The 23,896-nt window shown below is 36.9% G+C and overlaps 1 protein-coding gene across 18 annotated transcripts in view; it reads right to left on the minus strand.

Annotated features, from left to right (window-relative positions):
• MAGI2 (membrane associated guanylate kinase, WW and PDZ domain containing 2) overlaps positions 1–23,896 on the minus strand; it is a 735,321-nt gene that overhangs the window by 245,724 nt on the left and 465,701 nt on the right. For all 18 annotated transcript variants that reach the window (XM_054064111.1, XM_054064068.1, XM_054064155.1 and 15 more), the window contains 2 exons: positions 14,625–14,840; positions 4,101–4,314 (listed from right to left, as the gene is read on the minus strand). In XM_054064111.1, coding sequence (XP_053920086.1) covers positions 4,101–4,314; positions 14,625–14,840 — 430 coding nt within the window. The remainder of the gene's footprint in view (positions 1–4,100; positions 4,315–14,624; positions 14,841–23,896) is intronic.

Raw genomic sequence — 23,896 nt, forward strand, 5'->3', positions numbered from 1 at the left:
TCTTGTTTCCCAAAGATGGACAATCCCGTCAGAAGTGGATATTAAAACAGCACGCAAAAGAAATTTCTTCATCTTAATTGCTGCTTAGTTAAAATAGCAGAAATAACCATACAACCAAAACATGGTGAATTTCAATATTATGAACTTATACACTGATGATGTAACGTATGTGCAAAAGTGCCAAACTAGCTTATAAGAGATCAGGTAATTAATACTGGTTATAGAAGTAATCTTAAGCAGGTAGAATGGTGTACTTCCATCTCAGTACTTTTAGTACCTTCTAGTACAAAAGTTAAAGTTATCCATTGTAATGTTGTCAAGCCAATTAGTTAAGTCAGACTTAACTAATATATCCTGCTTTCTGATGGTGAACTGATGGAGCAACCTGGACTTGCTAAATAAATCATGATTCTTCAGGGAAGCAAAATGTTAGGCTAAACATGTTATTCCTGCAATGTAAAGACTTTACTACCTCAAAAACTACTGAGAAGAAATACTGATCCCATTGAAGCCAGTAGCAATATTGTTAGAAAAAAACTAGATCAGGATTCTACTTCTCCAATTTGTAGTCATACTACTTTCTGGGTAACACCTGAAATAGCACCAGCTGTATACAAAATCTTAATAGCTGTTTTTTACTGTGAAGAGGAGAGTCTTCGGCAGAAGCCTGTTTTATAGCTTTTTTATTTTGTATGGCGCTTTCATAAAAAAGCAGCTTTAACAACTAGAAAAATATATTGCAACAGGTCCAAAAAGCAATGCTGTCTACATTGCTCAGAGAAATAGGTGTTCAAGTAGGAAGAGACTGAATGTCTGTGAGATGTAGCCAAATTCTCCCAAAAATCATCATCACAAGTCAAGGAAGAGGATCCTTTAAAAATGTATTGCTTAGGTTTGAATTTATTCTAGCCAGATCTCCAGTAATAAAACAACTGATGTAGTATAAGCAAAGGAGACCATATATGCTTTTAAACCGTAGACAGTTACATAGCTTTTGTTATAGGCTATGTAATATCCTTGAGACTATTCATCAATGCTTAGTTGTAGCTCAGCTTAATGAACTACAGCTCTTCCTGATATAACGTCCCCGCACCCCTTCTAGAGACCTCTGCTGCTTATAGGTAGGTAGAGGGTTGGATGGAGGGGCAAAATCAATTCTGTCTTTTATAAAAAAGTATCATAATCACAGAATCACATAACCACAGAATGGCAGGAGCTGGAAGGGACCTCTGGAGATTATCCAGTCCAATGCCCCTGCTAAAGCAGTTTCACCTGTACTAGGTTGCACAGGATTGTGTCCAGGTGGGTTTTGAATATCTCCAGAGGAGACTCCACAGCCTCCCTGGGTAGCCTGTTCCAGTGCTCCGTCAGCCTCACACTAAAGAAAATATTCCTCATGTTCCAGTTTGTACCCATTACCCTTTGTTCCGTTGCTGAGCACCCTTGAGAAGACAGTAATGTGTAACTCAGAAGATAATGTGTAACTGTTCTTACAAAAGAGTCTATAATGTCATGGTGTATGTGATGGAGTTGGAAGAGGTGGGAAAGGACCACACTTAAGGATTTGAAAATTTGGATTCATATGAAGGGTGTCTGGAAACAACCAAAGAAAGTTATTTAAGCAGGTCTTCCTGAAAAACAATGGTAAGTATTATGCAGTAAGATGGGATCTCTTCCTGTTGGTCTGGGAATGCTAGTGTGCATAAACATAATGTCATGCACCTATGTCAAAAAAGAAAAAGAAAAGAAGAAACAGACCAAGCCATGCTCTAAAATACAACCATCCTCTGAATTATCCAGTGAATCTAATATATGATTTTTTTCTTTTTAGACCTTGAGGCAGAGGAAATTCCTTCCAGTGTGCTTTACAAAATGCTAACTGGGCCATTAGTGATTAACAAATAAATAGCGCTGTCTACAGACAGTTATCTTTCTTCTTATGAAGTCACTCCCTCTCTCACTGTAAATCTGCCGTATTACTTCTGATGGCAGTTTCAATAAATGAGCTCACATACAAATTTTAGAGGTTAGTTTGAGGTGAATGAATAAGAATGCTGTCATGAAATCTAAGACATTGGGATATATCTGTAACAATCTGGAACCTGAGATTTCTTACTGCTTGAAGTCCTTAGGGTTTAAAGGCACAATTCACATGAGCATCAAATAAAGCAATAAAAGATGCTGCTTAGTATAACTTTTTTTTCACCCATTGTGTTGTACACTTTAAAAATGTTTGTTTTTCATCTATTATTCAATAATCTAGTACAATCTACACTACTGTTCAGGGAGATGTTGTTAGACAAATAGGTTTTTGTTGTCTTTTTATCTTTCCGTTTTTTGCAAAAGCAAATGGAGTCTCTTCATGCTATTAACCAAAGTGACTTGTAAACAAAGAGGCAATTTAACAGCATCCCCACAGCATTACATTCCTACTTAACCCTGTGAAGACTGTGCAGTGTGAAAACTCAGATGATCAAAGAGTTGTTCCTCTGCTAGGATTCTAGTAAATAACGTGGAATTTTTACAGATGTGCAGTTGCGGGTTTTTTTTTTTTTTTTGCAGTTACATTATAGAAGAATATAATCCAAAAGGCAAGGAGTCTTATTACAGTCTCTCTACCCAGTTTGCACCTCTGATTGATTTCTCTGCTTTGCAAAACATTCATTTAGTGGAAGTGAATGATGAGCATTATCAGAACTGCAGTGTAAACCAGAGCATTTCCAGGAAAGGAAGTAAGCTGTAACATCAAAGGAATTTGTGGTGTAGAGTGGCTGCTCTGTAGAGTAGCAAGGCTATTTGCATTCAATGTATCAGTTAACAAATATGTATTTATTTTCTATTAAACTGCCTGCTGTAGTATTGACCACTGTCACATTTCAGTGTGTTAATGACCTACCCATCATCCCACCCGCCCCACCCTCCAAACCTATCACAGTTTTTTTTGTGACAACAAGTAAAGTAAAAGCCCCACATAATTCAGTTTGGTCTACATCAGAGCATTTGACATATGCAGAAAAATTTAATTCGGGAGTGAGGTAAGGAGGAAATCAGGGTTTGAGCTAGCCCTGAGGTCATCCTAGTTCTGCTCTGCTTGCTTAGGCAAAGTTACTATAATTACTCTCTTCCTACAATAAACATATTTTCCCTCTTTGGTAAAAACAATTATGTTTTAATAATATTGCTCTTTTCAGCCTTGTATATTCCAGAAGCTATAGTTGGTCATGCCAGTGTTCAGTAAAAATCACATGCACAAACTCTATTCTTACTGTTTACACTTTGTGTGACAATCATGTTACATCAAATTGACTTAAAGCAGAAATGACATCACCAAATGTTATTTTTACTTACTAAAAATCAGCGTAATTGTTGATGCTCCAATTTTTTTTGAGTATTTCCTTAAAGCAATTTTAAATGCTACAGCTCCCTCTTTAAGTAGCATTCTACTGGGAAGATGTTGGGTTTTCCTATCTCTTTCTTTTTGTGGAACACGAGCTTATACTAACTCACTCATTTGCTGTTTTCTTATCCTGATAACGTATACTAATGACAGCACTTAGAGAAGAAAGAACATTGATATCCATTTGTTCAATAAGTTCGCTAATTAGCAAGAGTTGCAACAGGTATGTATAGCCTACCAACAGAAAAAAAACTTTCTACATGTAATTAATTCTCCTTATTGTCCACTCATTTATTTTACTCTTTCTAAATATAGCATGACCTCCCGCTATGGTTCACTAGCTAGTTTTTAGCTCACCTATCTTTCTTTCTTTAAATTGGCAAAACGTTCAACCCTCTCCACCCCTGTTCACATTAAGAATAACCCTGCAACCGCGCCACTCTCCCATAAGCACCAGAACAGGAAAAAAGCCTTGTTTTTGACAGAAGAAAGAAAAGCAGTCCGGTTATGTATCTTAACAACCACATGCTTCAATGTAAGTCAGTAATACAGGGATTGCCACTAGCTCTCAGGAGCCATGATATCCAGAACATTCCTACTGTTTTAATGAGAAGGAGTGAAATGCTCCACTCTGCCATACAAACCATTTCCCCATCCAGCTAAATAAGATACAATTATTAGGAAAAGAAGAAATCAGACTCACTCAATAAAGTAGACTTCCCCCTTTTCAGTGTAAGCCATTTCCCAGTTATCAGGCAGTGGGCCCAAGTCATCATTCTCTTCCGGTTTAGTCTGCTTTGTTACATCCATATCCTCTTTTGCTTCTTCAGGCTGAGTATATCCTGGTTCAGGACAAGGTTGGGTAGAAGATACCTCAGCTGAGGCACCTGTACTCTTCTCTTCATGTTCGCTTGATTCTACAAGAGAAGAAAAATTACAGGGTTTGGATATGCAAGTTAATGGTGTAGAATTTACTGGGTGCAAGTCTCCAAGCAATACCCTACAAACTGCAAGTCCTGAAATAAAGAGAAAAATTCTGTTGGCTTTACACAAGGATCTCACTGATCAAGCATTTTATCTGGAAAAAATAAAAGAAAATAAAGCAATAAACTCAAAATGGAACAAGGAATTAATAAAGAGCTAAGAAACAATCCAAAAAGTCCTATCTCATTCTGTCCCAGGAGTCATTCCAGACCAGCAGTTAGTACTGAGCAGAAGGCAGCCTCTTATCCAGCAGTGCTACTTTCTTGTGTCTTAACTTTTCAAATTACAGATGCATAAAACATGTACCCTACTATTTTACTACAGGCACTTATTGCTTTACCTATACCCATACGTGAAAGAAATCAATATGACATCCATCGTCTCATAGCAATGTATTAACTGTATAGAAAGTGGTTGTGATTTCATTACCAGTATAATCTGTGGGAGGCTTAGTTTCCTACAGCCAATGCCAAATGCTTCTTATACAGAATGTGATTGCGTCTCACTGTGACAAAGACCATATTCAGGAAGGAGTCTTTCTTTCTTATGCCTTTTTCAGCACTTGATCTTTCACTTTTTATTTATTTTACATAAAATCAGAAATTAAAAAAAAAAATGTGATATCCAACAGTATCTGTACCACTGTGAGTTCTATGTTCAGTCCATATACTTTTAGATAAGCCAGTGCAGCAGAACTTAGTGATATCTATTAAAACATCCACTGAACACACACACAGAAGATGAAACCACAAAGATACCTCAAAAAATCATCTACATTGAGACCAAGTGTGCAATATAGGAAACTAGATGTGCCTTATGTGTATTCTTGAACACTTACCTCCACATTTAAGAGCCTACATGTTCATCTGCGTCTGACGTAGGACATCCATGTACACAACTAATGACAGTGAAGAAAATTTTTTTGAAGTAAAGTTTTTTCTTTACTAGGTATGTGTTTGTAACCTATGTTTTATCATATGGTCTATCTTGGAAAAATGTTTCAGGAACCTATTGCCTCAGTGGACAACAGAAGTTCTCAATCTTGGATCTTTCTTTCTGTTGCACTTAAATGAAGTCTGAATTCATTGAAAAAGTATTCAGACCCCAAGTAAACTGCAACTAAATTAGTATTCACAATTTTAATATATTGACTGATTCTCCAGTGACTACGATGGGATCCCAGTCAGATGGCTGAAATGATCTTCCATGTTAAGTCAGATAAACCAAAATCAGTCCTGCTTAGGCTCAGTTTCTAGATAGTAAAAATAAGGAGAGATGAATCTCAGATCTAGTGAGCATGACTTTACATTAAGTTACACGAAGGCTAGTGAGCTCATCAATAGCCATAAATCATAGAAGCACAGACAACTAATATCAGAGGAGTACTGAGAACATACTGTGAAATAGGTTTTAAAAGAAGTCAACAATGTCGTCTAGAAAGTTCAAGAAAACGATTTTTTAAATGAACTAATGATGCATCCAGAACACAAAGCCAGGCAGATACTTGTGTGAAATACGTAGGAGATGGAAGACAATTCAGGTGAAATCTAATTTGTGATACTTAGGACAGCAAGAAAGAGAAACAAAAAGTTAACAACAATGATCTTTAAATCCCCAGATTTTAATAAACTCTCGGAGTTAATAACTTTAATGTTATGGCAAGAAACCGTAAGGGAAAAGGAGTTCAGAAGAACTGGTAAAGAATAAACAATGCTAAGAGTTCAAGCACAAATTGTTCTAACAAGAGAAAAGGTCATTTTGATTAAGCCATGACTTTCCAATGGTCTGCTACTTTATTTAGAATTGTACCAAAGGTAAAAACTAGATTAAATTGTTAAAGACGAACAAAGAAAACAATATGGATATGTAACAGCAAAGCAGAATAATCAGCCTAGAAAAAGAGATACAGTCAGGGACATTAGAGGTGACAAGAAAATCTTCTGCAAGTGAATAATAATAATAATAATAATAATAATAATAATAATACCAAAACTAGACTCATTTCACTATGTGGGAAGGAAGGAAGGAAGGAAGGAAGGAAGGAAGGAAGGAAGGAGGGAGGGAGGGAAGGAAGGAAGGAAGGAAGGAAGGAAGGAAAGCTAATAACATATGATGCATAAAATACCCAAGGCAGTTAGCACTCTTTTTGCCTCAGTCACTACTGCAAAAACATTACCTGTGATTAAATGACTAACATAATTAGCTCTAGCAATGTGGCTAAAGAACTAGAACTCTAGTGGGCAGAGAACAAGTCAGGTACAACACAGATAAAGTAGCCGCTCTCAGTTGGCAAAGCCTAATGAAATAAAATTTAGACTACCGAGGGAACCAATGAAGCAGACTCACGGGTAGTCATGGCTACACCTTTCGGACTTCATGGAGAAAAGAAACTTAGAAAAGACAGACAGATTCCTGCTTTTGGCAAATTGTCCATGATTCAGGTTTCTAGATACTTTTACATTCTGCATTTTCAAGCATGTAAGTTCCCTTTGAAATAATTTGCTCAATTAGGCCATTACGACTTTTTGTAAAAAGAGGAGGAGGTAGACCCACAAAACTGTAGCTTTATTTCTTTCTGTTTTTAATTCCTAGAAGGACATTGGGACCAGCAATCAAACCACCTACATGTAAGCTTTTAAAGATGACAAATAATTGTCAAGATTTTTCTGAACGAAATTGTGACAAACTAATTTTATTTCTTTTCATAATATATTAACAGGTGCTGTACTTTGGGGAGAAATGGTAGATATAGCTTTCATGGTCTTAAAAAAAAAAAGACTTCTGACTTTGACACATTCAGCATTTTCAAATAGTGTGAAGAAAGAAAATCAGATCCAATCTTGAACAGGGTGACGGTTTACAGCTTTACAGCCATGTGCAGCTCATGCTGCTAAATCTTTACTTATACATGAACTGCATGGTATTACTGTTTTGTGGAATCAAAACTTGAACTGTGCACAAGCACAGTCTCTTCTGGTTGTTTTCCAGCTTTCTGCATTCCAATGCCCACTTATCAGTAAACTTCTGCTAGCTGGCTTCTTCGTTATCAGCTTCCAAGGTCTTCAAGACGAATAACGCGAAGCTCTAACAAACACTCCCAGCCCCATCATTACTATCATTTTATGCTGTTTGTAAATGTGAATCTGTTTGAAGGATGAAATAAGTTAGCAAGAGACACAAATGCAAGTTTTGCTGAATCGCATCCAACAGAAGAGCAGTAGGATCTTGGGGGACCTGAAGTCGCGTCCTCCTTATCTACCACTCTAATATCCCTTCTTCCCCAGTCTTGGATTTCAAAACTATGTGGCATGTCTGGTGCAAAATGACACAATCAGCTGTAAAAATAAAATATGGGGAGCAAATGCCTGAAGGATGTCTAATAATAATAGTATTGCAAAAGGAAAACCAGCATCATAATAGGTAGGAAGAGCAATCATATGCAATACAGGTCCTTGCACCTTCAGCTACAGTATGGTTTAATCAGGGGTAATGTGCCTAGTTTTAAGAATTTCATATCAAGGAAGATGGGAGACAGTCCAGAGGACAGAAAGAGAAAAAAAGATGTGGGAAGTGTGGGAAGATTAAAAGGCAGATGTTTTTAGTCTTGAGGAGAAAATACTGATGGATAGCAGAAGCATTTTCAGATATAAAAATTTTCTGCAAAGCAAAGAGGATATGTAGTTTTGAATAGGACAATGTAATTACTGATAAATTCCTTGGGTTTTTTTGTTCCTGTATTTGCAAAGTAAAAGAAAGTTCTCATCTGTCTCAAGGATCATTGACAGATCTGTGACTTGTATTCCTAAGGCTATATGCAGCGTTGACCACATTTCTATTACAAGAAGGGTACTGCACAGATTAACTGGAGACAAGACATAAAACCAGAAGATACACATGACTACAGTGGAATGAATAAATTTGGAGGACAGGTGCATCACACACAATGGCTATTGATCTGCCAACTGGTTTGATAGAGCATGATCTGGTGACATTGTGTCTTGGGATTTTACTATGGTATCTGTAACTCATGTTCTTCCTCGAGATCTTATTTTAAAAATGTCTGAGTCTTGATTTTCAATAACTATATTAACAAATCCCAGCCATCATGATGTCAGAAAAAATTTGCAAATTAAGCCTTGAGGATTAGAAGAAATATTCTGAGTTTGACTAAGGCTGGGACTGCTAGGAGAAAAAAGGAACCTGACAGTTATCTGGCAACTTAAAAATATAAGTATTGCAAAGCAAATCTAATTAATAATTAATTATTGGATCATTATCTTTTAATAGCTTACTTTGACAATAGATTATAACATCATTATGATGACTAAACCCCAAACAATTAAGGTAGAATTGCCTAATGCCACTAAATAACATTGTTTTACACAATGGAAATCCAAGTCACACTTGGATTGTCTCAAATACAGACCTATAGTGTCATCTTACTTTTTGTTATATATATCTATCATACATATACTCCAAGCAAGGTAGATATTCCACTTACTGGTTTTCTTTCTACATAAATATATTCACATATGATGTTTGATAGGATAAAAAACAGGAATTCTGGTTAAAAGTTTACAGTTTAGCAGCGTCTAAACTGTACAAATAAAGTTTGAAATACTACAGTAACACCTTGTTACTGAGTTACCTTGTTATTTGAGTACAAATATTTATATTCAGACAACATATCAATATATGATATATAAAAATATTCCAGTATTGTACCATAGTATGAGTCAAGTATTTTTGTCACTAAAAAACCCAAACAAATGACTTTACGTTGGGTGAAATAGCCTATTAGAGCTGCTGTCTCACTATAGAAGAGATGACATGGTCCAGTTTCCAAAAACATTTTACCACAGTATCTCAAGAGCGAGTGTCCTAGGAAGTGACAGAATAGGCACCAATAAAGTTATTGCAGACTTATCACTGAATACTGTAAGTTCATCTCTGTAGTACTCCAACTCCAAATATCAGCAGTTAAAGCATTACTGGTGATATGACATATTCTCTATCCAGCCCTTAGAAAATATGGTGACGACATTTCAAAAAAATAACTGGAAGTTATGTTGTGATTGGCTCAGAATTCAAGCCTCCATGAACTCTGTTGCATGCACTTTTAATTTGTTCTTTTATTTACAGTCTGACTCTTGAAATTTGTCATCTAAACATGTCAGAGGACCTTGTCACTTTATGCATTTATTTTAATTTGGCAGATTATTCATGCAGTAAAGCTTAAAAACATATTCCTTTCTCTCAAAAGAACCAACTCAGATGACCTAAGCAATATCAGCGGAGAACAAATTAAGTAAATATTATTAAATAGTAATTCAAGGAGTGGTTTCAGCAGCTTTTAAAGATAATATTGCAGCTCTTTATGCCCTTATTCTATCTAAATGACTAATTTGTTAAATCCTGCACAGGAAACAGTTCATCCATTTTAAATAACTGTTGGATACAAGAGTAGTTTAACTCACGTTTGCCAAGCTATATGCATCTATTTTCTTGTGGACATACCACTATGCAGGCTTAGAGGCTCCCTCTCCCACAGAGCTGTAGCAGTATTTCAATTTGGTGCTTTGCATGGTGGCACAGTTCCCACTGACTGCAAACACAATAAGAACTAGTAGCTGACGTCGAGGAAGGGAAACGGGAGCCATGGAGCCTGGGTGAGTATAGGTTATTCTGTAGCTTATAGGTTGTGACCTAGCTGTGATGAATTGAGAACATACCTACAACAGAAATATCAATGGATACCAACTTTTGTATTTTTTTAAAAAATCTCATGGCTCCTGGATGCCATGTGTGTTATTTTCATGCCTCTGGCTGTCTTTGTTGTGTAATAATAAAAGAATAAGCTCAACCTGTTGCCTGGGACTACTGCACCTTGTGTGGTGATTGATAGCATTGGGACTCTAGCCTTTTGCTTCATTATCAACCTAAAGGCATGGAATGATCACTTTGAAACTTCATGTCATGTCTTATCCCTCAATTAATTTGTGCCTGCCAGAACTTTCATTCTCTGGGTGCAACTTATCATTGCTCAAGTAATGTAAGAATAATGCACATGTATAAGCATTCTTTCAATGATAGAGTGGTTCTTCTGGAGTTTGAATGATAAACACTTAATCAGTCAGAAGTGTGATGCAAATGTGACACGACCAATACAGTGTCAAATCATGATGCTTGTTGTGAAGGAGACTGACTTAATTCTCTGCAGACATAAACAGCAAGAACAGTGTGTTGTAGTTTAGCCCTTAGCTGGCAGCTAAATGATAGTTAGCTTCTCTCTCACCCCTCCCCACCTGACAGCACGCGGAGAAGAATGGAAAAAGAGAAGAAAAACTGGTGGGTTGAAATAAAAAAAAAGTTTTAATAGAACAATAAAAGAAGAGAAAATAATTATAATAATAGTAATAGAATAGTAATAATAATAATAGAATATATTAACATACAACTGCTCACTGCCTGTCCTGAGCAGTGACTTCAGTGAGTGCAGTGACAGCAGTGAGCACAGAGGCCACAGTGAATGAAATCATAGCCATGAGCAGAACACCGTACATGGAAACTGAATGACCTACCTGCTCCGCACCCACAAAATTCCCATTTTTATACTGAGCATGATGTTACGGTATAGAATATTCCATTGGCCAATTGGGGTTAGCTGTCCTGGCCCTGCACCTGTGTACTGGCGAAACATGGGAAACTAAAAAATCCATGATTTCTTGGCAACAACTGAAAATGTGAGTGCATTATCAATCCGCTTCTCATACTAAATCTAGCAGCTGATAGGAAGAAAATTAACTTTATCCAAACGAGCATAAGGATGACCTGGCAACAACTGAAACAATATGTGTTATCAACATTATTATCATATCAAATTCAAAATGCAGCAACTACTGGGAAGAAAATTAACCCAGCCAAAAACAGGACATAGTGAAAACTGAACGTTTGACAAGCAGGTTGCAATTTGACCAAGAATCTTTTTACCTTTTTTGCCAAATAATTAGTTTTGCAGAAATCACTCATTTCAATGCAATGTCCATTAGAAAAGTTTTCTCAGGTGCAAGATGTCTCATCTAAACCAGTGAGTAGCAGAGAGCCAAACCAGAGCAGCCAGAAGTCCAGTAACATGGGCAATTCCACTAATTGTACAGTACTCAATGTTAAATCTAGACTTGTCCGTCTTAACAGTTAATCTATAGATTGTGTCTCTCATATGCTGTTTGGGATCTTCATTTAAATTCAGCCATTTAGGCTCCTCTGTAGGCTGAATTAAGCATTCTAGATCGTAGAAGAGATCCCCTAAACTGGGCATCTAAACCAGCTATGCACTCTTTGCAATTGCCTTCTTCTACTTACTTTAAATAACAAGAGTAGGGACGAGCAGTTCAAATAAAAAGTTTTTAGGCATATAATCTATGAAAGTTGGATGAGATACATTCCATCTCCCAATTAACACCATTTTGTCTCAAGAGAACTTGATCCAGGATGAAGGGCTGAGAGGGCTCCATTCTATAATGGCCAAAAGCCTCATCCTGAAGAACTGGGAAAGATTCATGTTGGACTCTGGTCTGAGGACAGGTGACAAAAATTAGTAAAAATAAACACACTGGGCAGCACAAATTAACAAGACAATTATGAATCCTAGATGAAGATCACCAGCTTGTCCATATGCAATTGCCTGAGGGAAATTTGATGGCCTATGAAATAAGGTACGTGGAAGCGAATTAATGAAAACTTCATTCCTACTAGTAAAGCTCAACATACGCACAGATTATCTCAATGGACTCTGAAAAGCAGTCTGGAAAATCAGACCAAAAGCACAAAGATCTCTGCAACTACAAGTGTGAGTTATCGGTCTGATAAAGATGAGTTTATATTCTTCAGATTCATCTTACACCTGTTACATTAAGTTGCTGGGCATCTATGAAAAATATATCAATGTTTTGGATGTCCCAAGAGTCCTGTATTTAATAAAGGACTCCCATTAGAAGTAAAGCATTTAAAATGGAATAAATTTCCACTTTAAAAGCACTGGAAATACCAAATATCCTACCTTCGTTGCTTTTTTATAAAAACTAGATCAGTCCCTTCACCGAGAGTTTAATAAACCAAAACCCCCTATCGTGTTTTGATTTTCCTGATTATTCAAAGCCACAAACTACAAACACAAACACATTTTAGAGGTAGCTAAGACCCTGTCAGCTCTTAGAGAAAATGACTGCAGTAACAGGGTCCGTGGGAGCTACGCTGCCCAACAAAGGCAACACAGCATGTATGTACAGAGCTGCTTTGCTACAATCCCCAAAGTCCTTAATCAGTGTAAATGAACAACAAAACCCTGCTTATGAAACCATGAGAGCCAACACAGGCACTGCTTGTTCTGCTGGCCACATCTACAGGAATTACTCTGGGGGGGGTATGGAGGGGGGGGAGGTGGGGCTATCTTACACTGCTGCTCATGTATTTCATTTTGTAACACAGCACATGCCAGTCCCTTGTTTCTTGGGTGTTGCCTAGACATTGCCCACATAGATTCTGCCCATGAGAAGCAAATTATAGGTGTACAATGCAATGAGAAAGGCAGGGTTTAAGCTGAAACATATTGCCCTCGAAATTGCTCCTCGGTAATAGTCCGTTATGTGGCACATTTTGAATAACTGCAAAGAATTATCTTTCTAATCATTTCTACAATACACATGAGAGACCAAATCCTGCCGCTCCCCTCTTTTGCTATGGAAGTATCCTGGCAACAGAACCAGTGCTGATGTTTTATGTAAGGATTTCTGGTCTTCATCCTTTTCTGCTTAGGTTGTAGAAAAGGCACTAAGCATCAGACCATTGCTGACACATGCAATGTTGTGTGGAAGGGATGAGCAAAGCTCATACAGCATGTGATGGCGACAGCCAGGGAGTAATGCTGCAGCCCTATGGTGATCTGAGGGGGAAGAAAGAGATTCACCATCACCATACTGCTCCCTGCCACTTCTTTTTTTACATGGGAATGGATTCTGCACACAGATTTGCCCTTACATGTTACATTAGGCAAAAACTGCAGAGAAGTGTATGGCAAATACACCTTTGATGCAAAGATACTAAACTTGATACACTTTCTAATGGAGTAGGAGAAAAAAGTATATATAGAATCTGCAGTATGGAAAACCTTTTTACAGTGCTTATAAGATTAAGTAATGGGTTTTTTTGTTACTCATTTACATATACATTTAGAGAAGTTGCACTATTCCATTTTATCTTCTCATCCATATGATTGTCACTACAGATTTCTACTGACATAATTTGTTTCATAATTTCTAAGTTCACCAAAATGGATTCACAAAGATATTTCTCACAGAGACATAGAAGTCTAAATCCTAAAATTTTCTACTTCAACAACAACAACAAAAATAATTTCTTAACCTGTATTTCAGAATAAAAAATATTATGTACTGTAAAATGATGACTTGCTGATACATTGAAGGGGAAGCTGATTACCTGCTTGGGAAAAGGTGGGAGTATTCTCAGTCAGGATACCGGTCAGTATCTTGAGCCTCTTTTTTTCTGAAGAACTATGATCCAAGGGGTGAATAACAGCTGCCTTTTAGGGCTAGACATCTGAAACCTTTATCAGCTTTATGCAGGTTCTGGAACAGTGCTGAAAACTGTCCTTCCTGATAGTACTGTCAGCTAAGGTTCATTGGTACTGCCGCAAATTCATTAATATGATTACAACTTTACTCTTCTACAATATTACTAAGATTTCATAACAATTTATAGAAGTTCACTTCATAACACACTGAACTCTTTTGTATCATTCTTTGAAGACAGGGAGACCTGAAGCACAGAGACTTGAATCATTTGACCAAATTGCAGTTTTCTAGACTCCCTCTATAGTCAATGGACAGAAATAGGCACTTGTGATTGCCTTCCTAACCTAAAAACCTAAAACAGGTCACATGAACTGTATTCAGAAAGTAGGTATTTTTCTGTTTTGTCTATAAAGAGGGTTCAAATAGAGTAATTCAGAGATAGATATCTTTACGGTAGCTGAAATAAGTGAGATGACTCCCCAAAATGGAGGTTAAGTAATTTGTTTTATGTTTCAGAGAAATCCTATCATTCAGGATTCCTGGCTTTCAGTCTTGCAAGAACATCCTTACCTGAACATGCATATTCTCACTGCAGAAGGAGGTAACTGAGGTCTGTGAATAACAGAAATGCAAAGTAAGAAGGAAGAACAGACCTGGTGTTACTGTCACGTCATTTCCATTGACCACAGGTCTTTCTTCCTCTTCTTCCTCTGGTGGCTCAACACCCGTCTTCTCCATGTTGCTCACAGACTTATTCCTTTTACGTTTGCCTTCAGCCCCAGGAGTGCCACCTGGGAGGATCTGATCTGTTACATTTAACAGCAGTGGAGCTGGTTCTGCTGGAGGCTTTGGAGTGCCGTAATAGTTGTCTGAAAAAAAAAAAAATATAAAAAAATAAAGTAATACAAACCCGCTGCTTCTTCCTTTCTTTTATATTAATGAGATTATATAAGGTAGGATCTGTTTCAACAGCTGATAGAAAGATTAGTTCAAAATGTTTTCTGTGAAGTTAAATATTCACCTTTCATGAAAAGGTAATTAATTTTCTTGGTGTTAGCACTAATGATTAAATCATGCTTACATGTATATACCATACTCGCACTTACTGAAACTTTAACAGGGCAAGTTAATATTCCTCTCATCCAAATATGCGACAACTCTTATTTCACACCATTAGATAGGACAAATTTGTTTTCTAACATTTATGCCACAATACAAGAATCCCTGAAGAATTAAAAGGACCATAAAAGTATTGGCTATTGACTGTTATATCATTTTCAGCCCCCCCCAAACTCTCCCAACTGCTAAAAAATTAAATAATCTTTCAATGATTCAGAGGTTTGCAGTTTTCATATTTGTCAAAGTTTTGCTATTCAGGAGCTCCAGATTTGTAATAGTTAAAGCTAATACATTTTCAAAGAAAGTTGAAAAGTTATGCTTTAAGGCTTAATATTATCTCAAAGTACTAAGGAATTCTGAGAAGACTTAAGGTGAGTGACAGATTACCCTCTATTTGTCTCTCATGAAATTTCTGGCAACTTCCTCTGTACCATCTACTTTTCTGCCAGAAGGTTTATCAGATTAGATGAATTGTGGTCTGATTTTATCTCTCAATATCTATGTTTGCATTTCTACCACATCTAGTCTTAAAAATGATTTCTTACTGATACCTCATTTTTTTCTTAAAAAAATAGGGTTAGAAATAAAATATCAAACTAATAAATAATGGAATATATAAAAACAATATCAAGTCCTCTCTAGAAGCAAACATAAGGAGTAACATAAGACAGAAGTATCTTTTTTCATCTGCAAGTTGCATGAAGGGCAGTGAACACAATGCCTTACAAGTAGATTTTTTTCAGCAGTTAGTATGGGAAAATAAAAACGCTGTCAGCTCAGAAACTTTTTCAAAGAAAAAAGCACCTATGTAAGGAAATTATGTTGCTGAAGATATTTGGAGACTATATGACCATTTTTTAATTTTTATCTGACAATTTAGGGCTTCTCCATGATCAAATAATATTATCTACTGGCAAAAAATATTTTAACCACATATCAGTGCAACACACACAAATAAATACATTATAAACATATTTTGGAAAAGGATTCCTCAGTTGAAAAAAATCCTCCCTGACCTAAGCCATTTTATACCAATCTGAAAATTAATCAGTCCCTCAGATGCCATAAGCTCCACAAAATTTGTGAAGCATACGCTGATTTTTACTGATTTCACAAATATTAGTGCTCAAATTCTGGGATTATAGGACCACAGTGATACAAACCATGAAATTGGAAGCACAGGACATTGGCTTTTTTCCCCCTTTGCTCTTAGTTTCACCACTGTCATACAAAATTGAGTGCTGTTCTAATCAGCAGTAATGCTAGCATCTTGAATAGTACATAAGATGTATTAAATGAAGGACATGCTTATTCTATTTTTGGATATTAAATACTTTTTTTCACTTCAACTGACTATGTACATTAGCAGGAAACAGAGACAAAAGTCTTAACAGAAAATGTCTATGAATATTCCATACATGAAAATCTCAGAAACAAAAATACACTTTTAAGATTAGAAGCCAGAGGATTTAACTCTTTCAATGTCAAAGTGAAAATGCAGTAACATTTTCAACTTCTATCCTCTAACATAACACATTCTGTGCTTTATGATCCAGTAACCAAGGATTTAGAAGTGAGTTTTGCATTATTAATTTCTTTGTATCTGTCTATCTATCTTCCTACCCACCTACCTGTCCTTAAATAAAATACATGCATAAGCAGTGCAAATAAAAGTAAGATATCAGTCCACATATGTTGACATAATCAGTATATCATTAAAATGACGAAAAGAATCAGTACAGTTCCAAAGGAAAAAATGTATAAGATGAAAGACCGAACCATTTCAATGAAGAGGTGATGTTCTATTAAACTAGGATCAATGTAAACTGTATCTTCTATCATAGAATCATAAAATCATAGAATCATTAAGGTTGGAAAAGACCTCTAAGACCATCAAGTCCAATCACCAGCCCAACACCACCTGCCTCCTAAACCATGTCCCAAACTGCCACATCAAAAGGTGTTTTGAATACTCCAGAAATGGTGACTCCACTACTTCCCTGGGCAACCCTTCAGTAAAGCAGTTTTTCTTAATATCCAGTCTAAACCTCCCCTGACAAAACTTAAGGCCATTTCTTCTTGCCCTATTGGTAGTCACTTGGCAGAAGAGACAAAAATCTGCCTCAGTACAACCTCCTTTTAGGCAGTTGTAGAGAGTGATAAGTTCTCCACTTAGCCTGCTTTTCTCCAGACTGAACAACCACAGTTCCATCAACCGCTCATCACAGGACTTGTGCTCCGTACCTTTCACAAGCTTCATTGCTCTTCTTTCATTGCCCCATCAAAAAGAATGTCTTGATATTCCTTGCTTAAGCCTTAGAGATTAGCATTATAGCTAATGTGAGACCCTCTCATAATGCCCAGCAATTATCATATCTAGACATAATGCAGAGACTAAATGTTTAAACACCAAAACTTTTGTTGCAATTTTGCTGTTTGGAAAATCTCTGATAACAACCCAGCTCTTTTTCATCTTGCCTGAGCAATGGACAGGGCTGGTTCAAGATGATACTGTTGAAACAGTAATCATAAAGTACTGAAAATCAGCTTCCTATGGATACAAAAAGCACACCAAATAAATAATTTCAATTGTGTTTAATTAAAAAAAAATAAATATATAAAAAAGAAATCTTAATAAAAGAGAATAGATATCCCATGATCATTTGTAGTCAAAAAAGCCAGCAGTTAAGAGCTTTAAAAAAAGTATTGAAGCACAAAACAGAAAACACCTTTATAGCACTATACAAAACCACATTTGTATACTGCCTGCTGTTCTGGTACTTGCCTCTCAAAAATTACATGGGGGAAAGAAAGAAGGGCAATTAAAGCTTGGAACTGCATAAATTGATTTAGAGTTTTCAGCTTGGAAATGGGACAACTGAAGTGGGATATGGCAGATATATGTAAAATCAGGAGAACCTTGGGAAAGTGCCTAGAAAATGAATGAATGGATGCTTGGCTTCTCACTGCATGAGAACAAGAAGATGCCCAATGAAATTAGCAGGTTTAAAACAAGCAAAAGAAATTTTTTTTTTTTTTTTCACACAGCATAAGAGAATAGTGGCATTCACTGTTAGATGCTGCCAGTATCATAAATACAGTCCAAAAGCAAGTATACAAAGTCACAGAAGAAAAAGAAAACACGAAAGACTATTAAATGTAAAGGCAGAAATTCTGAATCAAGAGTTCTACATAATGTAGATCAGTGGAGCACAGCATGTTTCTCTGCGTAACTTCCCTGTTCTTATATTTTTTGCCTTAGCACCTATCAAGGGGCAGTAATAGAGACTGAGTATCGGGCTACAGTTTCCCTTGGTTTGACTCATTGCAGCTGCTCTTTTACTCAGGTGCCTCCTTGTTATACTTCAAAACTGTGAGCGTATTCCTCATCCAGCCCCGAACAAAGACAAGGGGTCAGTTTAAGGCAGCAGAGTTTAAGCTAAGCTCTTTGCACTGGACCTGACTAAAAGCCTTCATGCAGACAGGCAGTGCAGAACACATATTTAATTGTGGAAAAACTGCTGCTGCTTAATCCATCTTGCTGCTGTGCCTGATTGTCTCAGTGCTCCCAGCATGTTTCCAGCTGCAGCTGAAGACTGAAGACGGTCTAACCTAACCTGTTTGACCTTGCTGTCAGAATGGCTTGGAAGCCATAGTGCAGTCACAATTACCAAGTATACCTTGCCACCCTTAAGCTGTAAGAAAAGGCCCAACTGATTCTGCAAAGAAAGACTCAGATAAAATTAATGGAGAGGCTGGCCCTGATGACAGAGACCAGATCAGAAAGTCAGAAAATCAGAAGAAACATAAGAAGGAGAAAATGAGGAGGACAAAGAAGTGAACTTTTTTTAATGTCATCTCACTAATGTTAGAAAGTAGTAAGAATTTTATTTTATTGATAAGCGTTTGATGATGAAGCCATAGATCCTAACTTACTTGCTGAGAAAAGGTAAGCCCTTGTGGAAGTAAAGAAGACAAAGCATTTGGGTGGTAGTAAAGAAGGAGAAGAATCACCATGCTGAAATTTTAACAATACTTGGATTTGGTGACAGTTACTATACTGATGTGCTCGACACCCAGCGATCCCAGGTACTGGATGAAGTTCTAAATGTGTCTCCCATGATGTTGCTCTCCCTGCATTGCAGGGACTGACCTATTATGCACTCCCCTCTACCTGGCCTTGCCAAGCACCTTCACCACCAGCTCCCCAACGTCTCTCTCCTTCTGTGAGGAAAGATCCCAAAATGCAGGACAGAGCAGATATCTCCACTCTCCATCCTTCCATGTATCCCTAGGTCTGTATCCCTAGCTGTGGATGGTCTGCATCTCCTCCTGTGGAAGAGAACGTACTCCCAAAGCTCCTGGCACCAGCCAGCATGAACCATCAGATTGTGGAGGAAGGCGGTTACTGCTGGGAGTGTCCTTGGCTCCTGAAGCTCCACTGATCTCATCTAAGAAAAGAAAGTCTAGTTTAAAAAAGTAAGTATCATGAAAAGCTAAAAGTCATGCTGCGGAATTAGGAGATTATAGCAAGGATAAATAATCAGACAGAAAACAAGAGGTATGTCAGAGCTAAAAGCTTTTAATTCGTATACTTCTAACTACAGTGTGACTCAGATTCTGAGCCCAGAATGAGATACGCATTCCTTTTCACGCTTATTTTTAGAGTGGGATGAAACAATACTCAGCTACGAATACACTCCTGCTTCTGTTTATTCAGCATCCTCATTTAGATTATCTGTCTGTACTGTTTATACAATTTTGAGTTGCTGAGGTATCAGTCAAAATTCTATGTCAGCCACTACTCTAGGAAATGAAAGACAAACCTTAGTTTTCAGCTATTAGGAAAATAACTGTGAATATTATGATGAATAGTAAACCTCTACATATTGATTTTGTGGTTGCTCCCTAGTGATAACAAATTAAGGGCCAGGTACTCTGAAGTCTAATTATTGTCTGGATATGAGAGTTACTTTTGATATTTTAACACCTTACAAACAAATACATACGGAAAAATAACAGACTGAAATGGTATACAGTGGTTTAGGTAGGCAGAAAATATCCTAATTTTTAATTAAAATGATAAATGTATTTTATTATTGCATTCAAAAATGATAGTTGCATTTGTTTATGACTAGAGGCCTATTGCACACATCAAGAAGCATCTGTTTATAATCTATAATAAAGTCGTCTGAAAGTCATCTAAATTATAGTAAAAACTAACAAACAAACAGATTTTGTAAATATACAATGTCAACAACAAAAGCAAATCTAAAATCAATATCTCCATCTGTAGTGGTGCACAGCCTGCAAGCCCTGGGATGTGAGGCTTGAGACTGCTGCACTCTGGGCTCTACGCAATGAGCATTCTTTGAACACAAATTTGTGTGTAGGTTTCTGGCAATCTCCAAAAGACAGGAGGAAAGAAAATCTGTGTTTCTGGTATTGCTCAGGGCAGGTCCAACACACTGGACCCATAACCAGCAGGGCAAGATCAGACGTGGTTGTAGTCTCTCAAACCTTGAATTAAATTTTCATGGCCAACATGGCCGAGTTGAATGGGTTGCAGACACCTTCTCTGAGGTATTTAGTATTGTGTGCAATGGATGTTTAAGTCGGGAAGGATTCCTAAATGCAGACTCCACAGATCACCTAAACTCTGTGTAAACCTCCAGGAGCCAAACATGGGGCAACACCGTGCTCTCATTTCCCTGTGCTGTCAGATCCACACATCACTTTGCCATGGAAGTATGTCCAGTCAGTTGACATCTTCTTATTAAATTATTTTATTCTAACATTTCTGGTCACCTGTACATGTCATTTAAGAGCTTTCTTTTGTAAGCCATGAAACATGCTCGGTAGTACAAACAAATACACAAGTACAGAATAGTTTAAAACTGCAAAGGCTCTTTCTTAAAATCCTTAGAACCATGTTATCAAATTCCCAAAGATGAAAACAGCACATAGACATTGCTAAAATATAATTAGCAATGTATTTTAATGAAATTGAAGACAACTACCACCTCCTTAAGGAATCCTTGCGAACTTCTTTTCACCCACTCACCCTGAGTGAGTAATTTATTTTGACGGGTAACTATACTATAATTAGAGCTTTTTTAATCATTGCTGTAAGGTTAGGTGCGTAGATTTTGTTCTTGGTTTCATACATCAAGCAACGATGCTTGATGGAGCAAAGGTACAGAACTCTAAGCGTGGCGTTAAAGTAAGTGAAATTTAAAAAATGAACTTTCTACAACCTTAGGTTTTTGTTTACCACTGGTATTGCTTTTACTCACGATCTTGTGTCATTTAAGTGGCAAAGAAGTCAGGAGAGCTTGTAGTTCAGATCTCTCAGCATTTAGGGAAAAAAAATTAAATATAGATTTGTGATTATGTTTTTCAACAATAGGTCTTAACTTCTATTCTGTTCTCTGGAGCATTTACAAGCAAAATTGTACTAAGATCCTTGCTGCTACTTTTAGTTCCTATACTTTCAGCCAGAGACTGAAGATCCCAGAGAAGTCTTAGTCCTTCTTTTTCTAATTAAGCCTTTGAATCCAGATTGCTTAGTTCTCTGAGCCTTGCTGTTATATTATCATCTGAATTAAAAATACAAATTAAAATTTATTTACTTTGGGAGTGCTGTCAGAATGAGTTATACATGATATACAGAACTAATTCCATACTTGTTGGATATAAAGATCTCCAGGGCCACTTGTTATAGTCTGTTTTTCACCCTTTCTGTTTTCTAACTGTGCTAGGCTATGGCTAAAGCTACCAAAAAAAGAATATATTCCAGAGATCTCAAGGTTCTGCTAGAGCAGAGGAGATAAGAGTTACTGCCTGTGCATTTCTAACAAACACTTGAGTATTTTCTGGCAGGGACTGTCCAGCTGTTTCCCAGAGGTAGGGAGATTTTTGATGCCTTGTGTTCCCGTAACTCTTCCCCAGGCAGTATTTTCATTTGGGTTGGTCTCTGCAGCTTTGCAGTATTAGGCAGATACGTAACTTCTGTGTCAACTAATGACATTTTAATAACTGGCTTCAGGATTGTCTATTCATCTACATTAAAATTAACTCACTAATTATAGCTGTGGATTTTTTGCCCAAGAGTGTTCTGGCCCCCAATGAAAGCAACTGCAGAGGAAGTTTTTAAATTCACAAATACAGGAATAGAGAGAGACAGACAGACTGTCAAACCTTCTGACATGACAGACCTGCTCTTCTTTTACTATCAGACACCAACTGTCCCCAGTAGGAAACTCTCTTTTCCAGACAGACTGGGGAAGACTGTAAAAATAAGGATATATGAGTATGTTTCTTCTTAATTGCTATTTTTCAAGATAAACATCAGTAGCAAAACAATTTTTGTAACACTAAGGTATTGATAGAGTATATCGGATCTGCATAGGGGACCAATTCTGATTTTCAGAAATTTTGAAAACCCCCAAATTAAGGCATCCAAAGTTAATTCTCGTATTTTCCTCACAAATGTCACTTCATGCTAAGTGTATTTCAGACAGTTCAGATTGCTAAGTTTTCTTCATCTCTGTTTCCATAGTTCTATTTTACATAGCTGGTTTTTTTCCTTTTAACTAAAGCATTCTTTTCTTTTTTTCTTTCGTTTCTTTTTAAGTTCTCGGGTAGTTTTATATTCTGCATACCTTAGACTTTGTTAATTAATCTTTTAGCTGTTTATAGTAGCTCATCTACAAATTTAGGCACATATGCAAGACTAATCCCTAAAAATTATGTGTAAGAGTACAAGAAGCAAGTAGAAACAACAATTTCACCTTTACAGAATTAGATACTGTCCGAACTGTTTTCATCTTCCCTTTCAATTTCTATGTAGTCCAAATCCTGTGAACAGATACAATGCCCTTAAGCACTAAATCTCTCACAGCTGGGAAATAACAGTTCTCTCGTCAGACCTGGGAACCCCCATGGGTTGAAGGTGTAAATACATTTCAGATAAAGTAACTACGAATCATCCTGCGTTAAGTCCAGGTGGATGTGGCTATAGAGAGGGAACTGTCTTGCTTTAAGATTCCTCAAAGATTAAGGTCTTGACCTTATTTCTCCAAAATATTCTTCAAGTTTTTATTTCTCTCTGAGAAGCAGAACAAAATCAATTTTAGATAAAGGCCTAGAAGAGCGATGACTGCTTATCAGATGCAGCAGTGTGCTGCACGCACTGCACATCATCACAGATCTCCCAACCACCAGCAAATATGAAGTGACCTTTAACGCCCATGTTTTGATCTTATACTGAGCACAGCATACGAGAAGTGAAAAATCTAGATAGAGCTCTTATTTATTTCAGGAAAACAGGGGATAGGAATTAATAATTAACATAGATGGACATTTGAATTTCACAAGCGAGTCACAGAAGTATGAATGCAGGATATTGGTACAAGACTGTGCAACAATACAGCTTGATAAATAAATTAGTAAATATTTTTATTGCATTTTGCACATTTTGAAGCAATTCTGTCACCAGACCTCATCTTCTAAAAAGCTATAGTACTATCTGAAACTTCTGCTTTCCCATAAAAGAGAAATGGTTAAATTCCTAAACAGTGTATTCTTTGCTGCAGCTAAGCAGATATGGATACTTCTTTCCATAGGATATGTATATTTTTTGTAGTAAGTTGGCTGTTGTTGTTTGGATTCAGCCCTTGAGCAGTCACTTCTCATTGTGCCTTAAAAGATAAGAATAGATTTAAAACTCATTTCCCTTTTGCTACTTAGAAGACAGGTGTCTAGTTTAAAGTAACCAGCTCGCTCTACTTACCTGCCATGGGCA

The sequence above is a fragment of the Cuculus canorus genome, chromosome 1 (assembly GCF_017976375.1).
Source record: "Cuculus canorus isolate bCucCan1 chromosome 1, bCucCan1.pri, whole genome shotgun sequence".
Classification (NCBI taxonomy): domain Eukaryota; kingdom Metazoa; phylum Chordata; class Aves; order Cuculiformes; family Cuculidae; genus Cuculus; species Cuculus canorus.